This window comes from Bison bison, unplaced genomic scaffold (assembly GCF_000754665.1).
Source record: "Bison bison bison isolate TAMUID 2011002044 unplaced genomic scaffold, Bison_UMD1.0 scf7180017864323, whole genome shotgun sequence".
Taxonomy (NCBI): domain Eukaryota; kingdom Metazoa; phylum Chordata; class Mammalia; order Artiodactyla; family Bovidae; genus Bison; species Bison bison.
The window spans coordinates 2,708,890-2,722,729 of record NW_011494895.1 but is presented as its reverse complement, the minus strand read 5'-3'; the positions used below and the strand labels follow the sequence as shown (position 1 = coordinate 2,722,729).

At 46.4% G+C, this 13,840-nt stretch overlaps 1 protein-coding gene across 4 annotated transcripts in view; it reads right to left on the bottom strand.

The window, feature by feature from the left end:
* SFMBT2 (Scm-like with four mbt domains 2) overlaps positions 1-13,840 on the bottom strand; it is a 178,164-nt gene that overhangs the window by 6,629 nt on the left and 157,695 nt on the right. For all 4 annotated transcript variants that reach the window (XM_010853150.1, XM_010853147.1, XM_010853148.1 and 1 more), the window contains exons 17-20: positions 4,353-4,528; positions 3,070-3,236; positions 2,476-2,739; positions 1,502-1,630 (exon numbers count right to left, since the gene is read on the bottom strand). In XM_010853150.1, the coding sequence (XP_010851452.1) occupies positions 1,502-1,630; positions 2,476-2,739; positions 3,070-3,236; positions 4,353-4,528 (736 nt within the window). The remainder of the gene's footprint in view (positions 1-1,501; positions 1,631-2,475; positions 2,740-3,069; positions 3,237-4,352; positions 4,529-13,840) is intronic.

Sequence of the window (13,840 nt, the reverse complement as noted above, 5' to 3'; positions counted from 1 at the left end):
CATTTCAGAATTAAAAAGCAAATATTTTGGTAACAGGAAACTTGTAATTTTTGTAAAAGCTCCTGGTGATGATGACAGTCTCTGAATTTACCGCTCAGAATCAGGGGAGGGAAGGCGTGTGGCTGTGATTCCATGTGCTGTGAATTCTCACAGAGGTTAAAGCCCCAGCTTCTCCTTGTTCACCTAAAACTCATCTGACACCTGAAGTGACCCCCTGGAGGCCTCATCAAATCAGAGCTGTGGCATTTGGGCTCAAAGATGAAAGAACAAATTAGTAACTGAAGGTCTGACTGAACAAAACACCGGTAAGTGCCCACAGACCTCAGGCAGCCCCACGAACAACAGCCTTCTACTGTGACAGAGGAAACGGCCTAACGTAGAAGTTAAACAGAAGTAAGGCTGCAATCAACTGAATTCTACCTATTTTTCTCTCTATAAGAGAAATAAATAGGGACACAGGGCCAAGTCTCTCAGTGACGTGCGAAGATGCGCCTTGTTGATCCTAAGAGTGGCCAAGGGTCAGGAATGTTTTAGACGTCTTAACTTGGGAAGGCACGAAACTTTTTGACATTTTACTATAAACAGGGATTGAAGTCTAATGAAGGACGACTCAGGATAAGCAATATTTTAGCCTTTTCCTCAAATCAGCTTTGTTTTCACTTCCTTGCTTATTACCAGAGATTTAGGAAAGGAATCAACACTGCTGAAGGACACTGAGGAAAGCAGTGTTCACTAAAACGCAGTGGCCTGAGGGCTTCTGCCTCTGGGAAGATCAAGCAGACTTTTCTTTCTTTTTCCTGAAAGCCCTGGGGGTGACAAATAAGACAAACACAGGAAGTCTCGGGAGGGCGGAGAGAGGAAGACCAGCCAGGGACGTGGGACCCCAGATGTAACACGGTGGCCAGAGCTTCAGGCTTCTGTTTGTCTGCTGCCCTCCTGTGACTTTATCATCGTTGCTGTTCACTCAGTCGTGTCCAACTCTCTGCGACCCCGTGGACTGCAGCAGGGCAGGCTTCCCTGTCCTCCACCATCTCCTGGAGTTTGCTCAAACTCGTGTCCTATGACTTTACTACTCAACAAGCGGGCAGCCCAGAAGTGCCAACGGGCACCAATGAAGCGACCCAACCAAAGCCTCTGCTCTCTCTCCTGGAAGGTGGAGCTGGGAAGACAGAAGCCTCTTAGATGACAACTGTTCGACTGGGGGACAGAGCGTCCCCAACCCACCAGCAAAGGCAAAGCCAGGAGCACTGACCACCAGCCTGGCCAGGCCGCCTAAGACCACCCCCGCAGCGCCCCCTCTCCCCCACCAAAGGGTATCCGAGAACGCCCAGGGGAAACCCGAGATGTCATCTCCATCAGATGTCAGAGCCCCCACGGGGTGCTGGTGGGAGCATGTGTGGAGCCTGAGCTTCCTGCTCTCCTGCCCCCAGTGATGCCCTTCCCCCTGGTGTGGCTGACTCCAAGCCAGCTGACACAGAAGACCCAGGACAGAAGCCCGTACCTGCTCCTGAAATATTTTGGCCAGAGGCGCGCAGTCCGTCAGCTTGATGAACCTCACCACATCCGTCACCGACCACTCCAGCGGGTTGCTCTCCAAAACCAACCTTTCCTCCTCCTCCTGCTTCACATCCTGCAGACAGAAGGGAAGCGAGAGGTCTTTTCATTGCTTCCCAGATGGTGGGACACTCTCTGAACCCAGCGGGCTGCATCCGGACTTCCTGGACCGCACGCGGCCTCCTCACTGGGCACCCAGGCAGACACAGATACAGCCAGTGTCCAGGGAGGCGCTAAGCAACTCGTCTGGGCTGTGACTTTGCTCCTAAGGCTTGTGCGTCTTTCAGTTCAGTTCAGTCGCTCAGTCGTGTCCAACTCTTTGTGACCCCATGAATCGCAGCACGCCAGGCCTCCCTGTCCATCACCAACTCCTAGAGTTCACTTTAGAGGTAATTAAAAAAAGGAAAAGAAGCCATGGCGATGGTGACAGTGACTCCCATGCTCAGGAAGTCTGAGGCCAGCTCGTCACTGGCTCCATCCCTGATGGAAAAGAAGTGGCAGGAGCCGGTGATGGTCCGAGAGGCTGCTCTGCCCCCGTGGATGTGTGTGATGCTGGTGCCGGCGACCTGCCAGCTGACTGTAACACGTGGGTTCAGGGGAGATCTGACGGCCTGATTACACATTTTATAGCATCCTAAGGTCTCCTAAGGAGGGAAAGCCCAGGGTTTAATGAAACCGTGAGGACTTGCTCTCTGTTCCCTTGACAGAAGTCCCTGTGGCTCTGAAGTCTTCCCCAGAACCCCATCCTGAGGCTCACTGCCCCCTTCATTGGATGCGGAGTCACCAGGATTTCTGGGCCCGATTCAGGAACTCAGTGGGAGCAGCTGCTAGAGATTTATCTTAAACTAGGGGCCCAAGTGCACCCGGAGCTGTCCCCACTGGGGACCCCAGACAAGCCACTCCATGTGACCCACGCTTCACCTCTGCTGCCTCCTGGCTGGCAGCCGGGCTCTGGGGGGCTCCTTCGGCCTGGGGGGTGGCCGGCGCCCTCCGGGCCCTGCGTGTCCTCTCCACAGGGGCCCGGCGCTCGGCCTCCACGCTGCTCCGCAGGGTCACGGCCCTCCGGGGCCGAGTGGAGGGCACCTCGGCCGAGGACGTGTCTGTCTGGTCATCACGGATCTCAGAGCCGGTCTCCTCACTCCCAGAGTCATCGTCCATGGCGTCTGCATCCTCCTCTTCACTCTCCTAGGGGGATGGGAGGTGCGCTGAATCGGCAGAGAAGGCAGGAGGGGGCCTGCAACTCCCCCCAGACCCTCTCCTGCCTGGTACCTGTGCTGCCCTCCTGGAGAGGTTTATCCAAGAAGGCCCAAGAGACGGATCCCGGGGTCCCACCCAGGGCCCCAGTAGCACCTCTGTCTGCCAGAGACGCTGCAGTGTTAAGTCTGTTCTACAAGTAAGACAGGGTACTGGCTCATGATCCCCACCACTCAGCATCAAACTACTGCCTCGGCATCAGCAGTGAAGCTGTGGCCCTGCTTCCCGATCGACGGTCAGCAGCGTCCGAGCCAGATGTACCTCTCCAGAGCCTGCGGCCAAGTCCACGGCGGACGACCTCCGCTTCTTCTGAACAAACATGGATTTTCGTCGCTTCCTGCGTCTGGCCGGTTTAGGGTGTCCGCTCTCAACGCGGCTTTCCCCAATCGGGGGCTTGCTGATCCTCCTTCTCTTCCCGTAGTAATAAGCTACAGGAAGAGAGATGGTTAAAATCGTTGTTAAAAGGTTACATCTGGGGCATATGTGGAGGAAGAGGCAGGGAGGGGAGATGGAAAATGAAAGGAGAGGGAGGGGGAAGTGAAAAAGAGATAGAAACATTTGAGATGAAGCTTCACATCCCGTTCACATCTCAGGGAGCAATTCTGACAAAACGGCTCACAGGGAGGAACCCTGTCTCAATGCCCTTGTGTTCACAGGTATCAAGGGCAGGAGTGGGGCCTCTCAGAACTGGTGGTGAACACACAGGCCAAATTAATGGGGCATCTTTTTCCTTTTCAAACAGTATTCCTTACCTGTTATTCTTTACTCATTCAGTGGACACTCTTCCTTACTTCTGAATTCAACAGCAGAGCTATATGTCTGTGTTACCCCCTTAGAGCGCTACTTAGAAAATTTCTCACCAAATTTCAATAATATGTATCGATGTATTTTATGTTGAATGTCTAATCAACTAATTAAAACCAACTGCAGTCCAGTTTCCAATTATGATCACCATCCAGAACGCTTCCTCAATTAACTGAAGCTTCAACTGTTCCGCATGGAGCTCTCATAAAAGAACCCAATGCACCAAAGGAAGCTTTATCTAACGGCTGGAGGCATCAGAAAGAAAACAACAAACGCACGCAGGTGACAGACGGGGGTCCACACATCTCCATGCTGCTGTACCGCAGAGGCAAGTCACCAGCCTCCAGACTGCAACTTCCTCGGATGCAAAATGACCAACCAAAACTGTCTATTTCCAGTACCTCCCAATAGGTCCATGAAGATGGCATTTATAAAAACTGTCGAGAAACCCCCCGGGGTAAGTGAACAAACACTTATACATTCGTGTCTGATACCCAAAGAGAACCATGGTGCAGCTCGTCCAGGACTGTGGTCCCCAAAGAACCAGAGATACCCCCTCCCATTCCTTACACCAGGAGAGAAACACACGAGTATCTACCAAACAAACCTTAAAGAATTCTCCTGCAACTATTCCTATGAAAAGCTATTTGAAAGGTCTGGAAAAAAAAGAAACACAGCCCACCAACTACATCACCCTACAATGCAGACCCAGGTTGCTGTCCCTTTCGCTTGCCACTTACTGTATTTGGTTTTGGTGTGAATAGAGCAGTTCTCCGGGCAGTTTTCAGAAACCAGCACAGGACTGAACAAATTTGGACAGCACTCGAGCTTGGCACACACCCGGCGGCAGAAGTCCGCTACTTGGTCGGAGGTGCGGACAATCTTGGCCACAGCCCGGTACGTTTTGCCTCTGTACCTGGAAACAGAGAAGGAAAGGTGATGAAGAGACCACGGGCTTGCTCAGGTCTCTTCCACACAGTGGACTCCTAAGCAGCGCATTCACTAACAACAGGGTGGGTTGTGTGTGGTTTCTCTTCCATCTGCTTTCATTGTTCCTTATGAGCTCATAGAACCGTTTTTAAGAAATGCCCAATGCCGTAGCCAACGTTCATGGTGACCACATGCATGGTCACTGACACCCAGAGAGAACCCGGGATCCCGAAAAAAAAGGCTTCCACTCGGTGCATTCTCACTAGTGAGTGAAGTCAAAGTCACTCAGTCATGTCTGACTCTGCAGCCCACCAGGCTCCTCTGTCCATGGGATTCTCCAGGCCAAGAATCCTACAGTGGGGAGCCATTCCCTTCTCCAGGAGATCTTCCTGACCCAGGGATCGAACCCGGGTCTCCTGCATTGCAGGCAGATTCTTTACAGTCTGAACCACGAGGGAAGCCCACTCTCACCAGGGTATACGTAACTGAACACGCCTCCAGAATGCTTATGGAATCCAAACAGTGTCATTCATGGCTCAAGACTTGAGAAAAAAACTTTCTCCTGCCCCAGAAAAACCGCATAAAATCGCCAATGCAAAACTAGAAGCCAGATCTTCTGAAAAGCAGGTTGGGTAGCTTCCTGTCTTAAAAATAGGTCCTGCAGCCCTCATTCAAATGCTTAGGATTAACAATGCTGTAAATCACCCTGGCTGAAAAGGTAAGTTCTTGGAAAGAGGTTTGAGTCACCTTTCAATACAGTTTTTAAAACTATCATTGGTACAAAACGATTACAAATTTCTCAGTTGGCAACAGATCCCAGGTCTTCATTTAATTCACATCTCACTAAACTTAAAAGTCCACTGAAATGACGACCCATTAAAACAACTGGGCCTATTAAACTCTGCCCTTGATGGGGATGAGTTTGATGCCCCCTAATTGTTAAGAGGAAATCCTGAGGAATAATTGATTTTCCAGGAAAGATGCACGGAGTGGTAACTGGCTGAGAACACTTGTGTTAGTTTTAGGAAAAACTGCCCGAGAGAGAAAGAACCACCAGGGAAGGCCGGCCTTGTCAGTTTCCACATTAGCAGGGCCCAACTGCTCTTTTACACACTTGTGTACAGATCTTCCTTGACTTACGATGGGGACTGTGTTCAGCCCCTCAGTCGTGTCTGACTCTCTGTGATTCCATGGACTGCAGCCCACCAGGCTCCTCTGTCCATGGGATTCCCCAGGCAAAAATACTGGAGTGGGTTGCCATGTCCTTCTCCAGGGGATCTTCCCAATTCAGGATCTTCCCGTGTCTCTTCAGTCTCCTGCACTGGCAGGTGGGTTCTTTACCGCTAGTATTAGTAGTTCAGTTGTGTCTGACTCTTTACAACCTCATGGACTGTAGCCCACCAGGCTCCTCTGTCCATGGGACTTCTCCAGGCAAGAATACTGGAGTGGGGATCCATTCCCTTCTCCAGGGGATCTTTCCGACCCAGGGATCAAACCAAGAACTCCTGCAGTGCAAGTAGATTCTTTGTACCACTCAGGCTACCTGGGAAGCCTCTGATAGGAGGTTATATCCCAGTAAACCCATTTTATATTGAAAATAGCCTACATTGAAAATGCAATGCATTAATAGTACATCTAATGCACCAAACCTCACAGCTTCACCTGCCCATCGTAAATGTGCTCAGGAAACTTACATTAGCCTATGGATGGGTAAGACCATCTGACGTAAAGCCTATTTCATGATAAAGTGTTGAATATCATGTGTAATTAACTGACAACAGAAGTGAAAAACAGAAGGGCTGTCTGTGTCCAGGACAGTTGGAAGAGTTTGGATTGTTCACCCTCGTGGTCTCGTGGCTGACGGGGGGCCATGGCCTCCGCCCACCGCCCCAGAGGGCAGGGCAGCACAGAAGCCGGGGGAAGATCAACAGTCTCATGTCCAAGTATGGTTTCAGCTGAACGCGTGTCTCTTTCACAACATCATAAAGCTGAAAAATCAAGTTGAACCGTCTTCAGTTGGGCTAGAGGAGGAGGTGTCTCCAACAGTCAGCCTCACAACACGGCAGGGACCATGGGGAATTTTACAAAGGAAAGTATAACATGAAATCGTCACTGCTGCAGTTTGTGAATTAGATATCTCGTGTTCAAAACCTAGATCTGGTTCACTAAGAAATGGGATAGATAAGCTGCTTTTGAGTTTACGTCAACTTGTTTTTTCCTTCCTGTCCTTCTGAAGGCTCAACAACTGTGTGCCAGTGACATTCTTCTTTGGGAAGGGCATGTGGCCGCAGCTCAAAAGCCTCTCACTTTATCCCACAGTGTGAGTCCAGAGGGACAACACTTCGCCTTGGGAGTTTATTCAGTGCCCAGCAAGGCTGCTGTAAACCTGAAGATAAGGTTTCTGAAGCACATACGACAAGTTCTCTGAAGAAAAATGGGGAAATGTTGAATGAGACCGTCAGCCAGGCCGCAACAGACACAAATAACACTCCTGGAAGGAAGAAGGGAACGAGGAAAAGGTCACAGAGGGGAAGTGATGAGGTCCAAGGATAATGAAACAGACGGGGGAGGAGGGAGCCACAGGAGGACACTGGGGGGAGAGCAGAGTCTCGGGTCAGATGGTCCTCAGAGAGGAGCGCTGGTGACATTTCTGCTTTCTCGAGACTTCTTCCTCTTCCTCCCACAGCGCAGCTGCATTACCATGGTTCTAGAGAAATCCAGTGTGAGAAAGGGATCCACTGAGGGGGGCGGGTGCTGAGCTGACATGGGAGTCAGGCCGATGACATGGGAGTCAGACGCACACTGTGAAACAGGACAGGAAGGAAGAGGACCTCGGAGGGACCGGCTCCCTGACGGCCACGTGGGGACCCACGCAGACCCACAGTGCACAGAGGCTATCTGAGGAGGAAGACTGCTCACCGTTCAAAAGATGCAGAAAGAAGCTTTCTCGGAGATTCCGTTATCAAACTCAAAGCAGAAACTTCTGAGAAACAAGGATCATCATAAATCCCCTCTCTGGGGCATAAATCCCAGAGGTAAACCTACTATAAATCTCCTCCTGGAGAAGTTCCATGGCCTTGAAGAAGAAAGACCACTCCTGCCTGCATAAACTATCCTGAACTTTCTTATCTCCCATGTTTTCCCTTAAAAACCCATTTGTATTTCCCAAAGACACCTATCTGTTCTTCCCCTAGGGGCCTTTGCTTCCCATTCCGTTCCCCCTACTGGGTCACGTCTGACTCAGGTGTAAGCTCCAAACGTCAGCAGAGAGCACCCTTGCGTGTGCCCGCACCCTACCAGCATAGAAATGGTTTTCTATTTTGCTATCTTCTGTCAGTTTACATTACAGGCTCCCAGGCACTGAACCTAAGAGAGCAAATGAAGAGGTTTCTCCCCGCCCAACATCAATAAGGAAGTGTGTACCCTTCCAGTAACTTCCCACCAACTAAAGATTTACATCCACGTGAGTGCAAAATAATGCTCAAAATTCTCCAAGCCAGGCTTCAACAGTACATGAACCAAGAACTTCCAGATGTTCAAGCTGGATTTAGAAAAGGCAGAGGAACCAGAGATGAAATTGCCAACGTCCACTGGATCATCGAAAAAGCAAAGGAATTCCAGAAAAACATCTATTTCTGCTTTATTGACTACACCAAAGCCTTTGACTATGTAGATCACAACAAACTGTGGAAAATTCTTCAAGAAATGGGAATACCAGACCACCTGACCTGCCTCCTGAGAAATCTGTATGCAGGTGAAGTAGCAACAGTTAGAAGTGGGCACAGAACAACAGACTGGTTCCAAATTGGAAAAGGAGTATATCAAGACTGTATATTGTCACCCTGCTTATTTAACTTATATGCAGAGTACACCATCGGAGAAGGCAATGGCACCCCACTCCAGTACTCTTGCCTGGAAAATCCCATGGACGGAGGATCCTAGTGGGCTGCAGTCCATGGGGTCGCTAAGAGTCGGACACGACTGAGAGACTTCACTTTGACTTTTCACTCTCATGCATTGAAGAAGGAAATGGAAACCCACTCCAGTGTTCTTGCCTAGAGAATCCTAGGGACGGGGGAGCCTGGTGGGCTGCCGTCTATGGGGTGGCACAGAGTCGGACACGACTGAGGTGACTTAGCAGCAGCAGAGTACACCATGCAAAATGCCAGGCTGAATGAAGCACAAGCTGGAATCAAGATTTCCGGGAGAAATATCAATAACCTCAGATACGCAGATGACACCACTCTTATGGCAGAAAGCGAAGAAGAACTAAAGATCCTCTTAATGAAAGTGAAAGAGGAGAGTGAAAAAGCTGGTTTAAAACTCAGCATTCAAAAAATAAATATCATGGCATCCAGTCCCATCATTTCATGGCAAATAGATGGGGAAACAGTAGAAACAGTGACAAACTTTATTTTCTTGGGCTCCAAAATCACTGCAAATGGTGATTGCAGCCATGAAATTAAAAGATGCTTGCTCCTTGGAAGAAAAGCTATAACCAACCTAGACAGCATATTAAAAAGCAGAGATATAACTTTGCTGACAAAGATCTGTCTAGTCAAAGCTATGGCTTTTCCAGTAGTCACATATGGGTGTGAGAGTTGGACTATAAAGAAAGCTGAGCACCGAAGAATTGATGCTTTTGAACTGTGGTGTTGGAGAAGACTCTTGAGAGTCCCTTGGACTGCAAGGAGATCTAACCAGTCCATCCTAAAGGAAATCAGTCCTGATGCTGAAGCTGAAGCTCCAATACTTTAACCACCTGATGTGAAGAACTGACTCAATTGAAAAGACCCTGATTCTGGGAAAAATTCAAGGCGGGAGGAGAAGGGGACGACAGAGGATGAGACGGTCAGATGGCATCACTGATTCAACGGACATGAGTTTGAGTAAGCTCTGGGAGTTGGTGATGGACAGGGAGGCCTGGCGTGCTGCAGTCCGTTGGGTCTCAAAGAGTCAGACATGACTGAGCGACTGAACTGACCTGTGAGTGCATGTGGCGAGTCAGAGAAAGACACACAAAGACAGAGGAACAAGAGTTTTGGGGAAAACAGTCTCTTCTCTTTCAGTTAGGAGTTGAGAAAATCAAAATGGGCCTTGAGCCACAAAGAAATACAGAATGAAAACACCAAAGCTAGTTCAAGCAGAATGACTTCAGTGTGGTCTAACTATCATTCATCTACAAAATGACCCATATTGGGACCTTTTTTAAAAAAAAAAAGTGTGATGCAAGATTTAACTTGTGACAGAAATATGACAACAGAGAATAAGGTTCCAGTCTGTCAAGCTGAATTTACATTCTGAAATATTTAAGGAAGAATTAAAAGGGAAAACAAGATGATGACTGAAGAAAATGAGGATGCCTGGCAAGCGATGAGAAAACCACTCTTCTCATTAGAAGTAAACAGTAAGGGATGGTCCCAATTTCTTTCAAAACAAAGCTTGTACTTCCTTGGTCATGTCTTCTTACTCTAGAACTCAGGTCTAGAAAGTACAATGCCGGCTTTCAGTCTTAAAATACTCAACTCCTCAGAAATGTCTCTCTTCTTTCTTGATTCCTGTATTTCAAGTTATGGGAACTCTGTGTGATAAACGGGGTGTGTATTTATTTTACAAAAGACAATTCTGATTCCGAACACCCTCAACTGGTCTGTGTGACCCAGAAATGCTGTGCCCAATCGTGATGAGTTTATGACACACCAAAAATTCTGTCTTCTCTTTAGAAACTGGCTCACCTGCTTGCTTATCATAATGTTTACAGCATACATTTTCAGGAGAGCAGATTTCTCAAATCTGAGCCAAGTAAAAATTAACATGAACAGACAAAATCTTTTTCAGTGAAAAATCTCTCAGAGAATCCTTTTTCAAATAATTCTCCTTGATAGCCAAGTATTACATCTTACCATTCACAAAGTATGGGCGTGAATAAATGCCCCTAAAAAAGTAAAATAAATGAGAACACATGCAAAATTAGTCATTGCTTGTGAAAAAATGAACCAAAACATCACTGCCATAGAGCTGAACATGACACACCTAAGGGTAAAGATTTGACTTTTATCTGATTTTATCCCCTTGTTTCTGCCTAAGTGATTAAGATATATAATTCACTCAAAAATTACATCAGGATATTTCCTCTTTAAGTATTCTGCATAACTGTAACAAAGGACTGGGACAATCTATTAAAACTCCACCCAGCTTTTATAAAGACTGTCACAAAAGTCATTCACACAGAGCTAGCTGGCTTTTTTTCCCCTCAGGAAGATTCTATACACACTTTGGAAAACATATGTAAATGTCTCTAAATGCAGAGGATAGGAATTCTTTCAAATCCTCCTAAGGTATAGCCAAGCATAGCCTAAATTCTTTATCCTAATATTCAAAATAATGTAGGTTGATTTAGTAATGTCAATCCATCAGACACAAGCAACTTTCTCATCTAGAATTGCTGAAGTGAGCTACAACTAGTATCCCTTTTTCCCTTTTCCACAGAGCTATTCCTGGTTTCGCCTTTCAATCCACGTTGTAGACTCATTATATGATAGACTCATACAGTCTTCAAATAGTTCAATAATCTGTTCTGTATAAAAGATATGCAGGCATGCTAAGTCGCTTCAGTTGTGTCGGACCTTTTGTGACCCCACGGACTGCAGCCCACCAGTTGTTGGATAAAAAGGCAAAAATTGCTGGGGGAAAATAACAGATGACAGTGTTTATTTTTCTTCTATTTATGGGTCAAATCTTGTCAATACTGTCCATGGGGCTCTCAGCAGTCATGTACAGATATGAGAGCTGGACCATAAAAAAGGCTGAGTGCCAAAGAATTGATGCTTTTGAACTGTGGTGCTGGAGAAGACTCTTGAGAGTCCCTTGGACTGCAAGGAGATCCAACCAGTCCATCCCAAAGGAAATCAACCCTGAATATTCATTGGAAGGACTGATGCTGAAGCTCCAATACTTTGGCCACTTGATATTGACGACTCACTGGAAAAGACCATAATGCTAGGAAAGACTCACACTAAAAGGAGAAGATGGTGGAAGAGGTTAAAGATTGCATCACTGTTTCAACAAACATGAATCTGAGCAAACTCTGGGAGATAGTGAAGGGCAGGGGAGCCAGGCGTGCTGCCGTCCACGGGGTCACATAGAGTCGGACATGACTTGGGACTGAACAACAACCCCCTTGTCAGTGCCACCCCCACCTTCTTAACAGGTCTTTACAGAGAGGAAAAAACCAATCAGAACCCCCAGATGTTAAGTGCCAACATGTGCAAAAACCTACAGATGAAGAGCTCATATTATTTCTTCCTGAGAACACTCACTGTGATGTTATAATTTGAGGACCGCAGCCAAGACAAGTAAATGCATTAAAGCAGCTCTCCCCCTCGCTGAGTTAATTTATTCATGACAGAAAGCATTTCAGCCTTTCAGCAAAATGGGAAGAAGTCAACTTTCCTCCCATTCGCACCGAGGAAAACATCAATGTTATCAAGATCTAAAAAAGTTGTCGTTTCACATCAGAAGGAAAGGGGTGAATCAACACATAATATAAGGGGTGTTCCTGCTGACTATAAATCTGCCATCATTAGCAGCTCCTTTGAGATGCTACTCTGATTCAGACGCTTGAAACCCACTTCAGACACACATTTTCTCATTACAAGCTGCTATGTAAGATTCTGCTAAGGCACATGCTGTCATGTTTGATGTAACCGGTAATACGCTGCCTTTACAAGGCAGCAAGGCTGGGGCACACTGTGTCTGTTTGATTGTGTCAGGCTGGTTTCATAAAAGCTCTGATCGACTTGGGAACGTGAAAATGAGTGCAAACAGTGCAAAATAAACTCACCCTGTCATTTTGGGAATTTGGAGCGAGTTTCTGGCTTGCTTACGGAGGTGGGGAGATCTTAATGGAATTTAAGATTGCTGTACTTTTACTATTTCAATATCCTTATGTATATTTTAGAGTTATTGAATTTTACAGAAAAATTTTAAAACTAGAAATAAGAAAGGTTTTCTGTGTAAATACTTGTTACCTGCCACCACTACCAGTAGGAACTGACCTTGGAAGAAAACGTTTTACTATGGCTGCTGCTGCTGCTGCTGCTAAGTTGCTTCAGTCATGTCCGACTCTGTGAGACCCCATAGACGGCAGCCCACCAGGCTCCCCCGTCCCTGGGATTCTCCAGGCAAGAACACTGGAGTGGGTTGCCATTTCCTTCTCCAATGCTAAGGACCACCAACTTAAATATAGTAGAAAAATAAAGATTATCAGATTCAAAAAAAAAACATGTTTTGTTTTGGGGGGGCTATAGGTAAAGCTCATGTAAATATTCCTTGGAAAAGAAGGGAAGGATGAATACGGTGTCACCCTTTATCGACATGATGCTTCCAACAGCTCAACACTCTCCTTATTTACATGTATTATATGTTCCCTTTAACTTCTGTGATTTTGCAAAGTATCATTGGACCTTAGATGACTTTTACTGTATCTAAAATTATAGAGATGCTCAAAAAAGACACAAGGAAAGGTTGAGTGGATAACTCACAATGAATGCAAAATAACTTCAAATTTCACCACACCTGCACTCAGTCCTCGTGTACATTAACTCCAGAAGAAAACACTGTTGGTCATAGAAATTATTCAGAATTCTTCAATTTTCACTATTTTCTCAAAAAGAGGACTTAGGAATGCTCTAGCCATTGAAAAGTAGTTTACTGTTTAAAACAGCATCATTTTCCAAATGTTACAGCAAAATGCAATCTTAGGATACTGTGATATCCTAAGTGGACCGGTGAAAATGTATTCCATTGGAAAAGAATTAAGTGAATATTAAAAGCCTTCTGAAATCATCAAAGCAATTATTAAACATCAAGCTATTTTTGAGAAATGGGTCTTTTTCTATCCATCTCCTCAGGAACTGAGTTCTCACATAGGAAGCCACGAGTGTGCTCAGTTTGAGTTCCAGAAACTCAAAGCAAAGCAAATTAGCACCTTTCCAATTAGCCTGTTTCCAAATAAAGTTAGTAACCAACTATATGTTCACCCACTGCGTTTTAACCAAAATCGAACAGAGGAACTGGTTCTTCCTGTTTTTTAAAATTCTCAACTCTAAGGATAAGGACCATCTGTACCTGCCATGGACTTTACAGTATCAGATATTAAGGTCTGTTGATGAAAAATGTATAATAATGTTAAGAGAACTCCTCTCTTTATATAAATGTTTCCCTTTGGATTGAATAATCCATCAGCACGCTTTTATTCTGAACGTTTAACACAATAAACTCTGTGTAGCCAGCACAT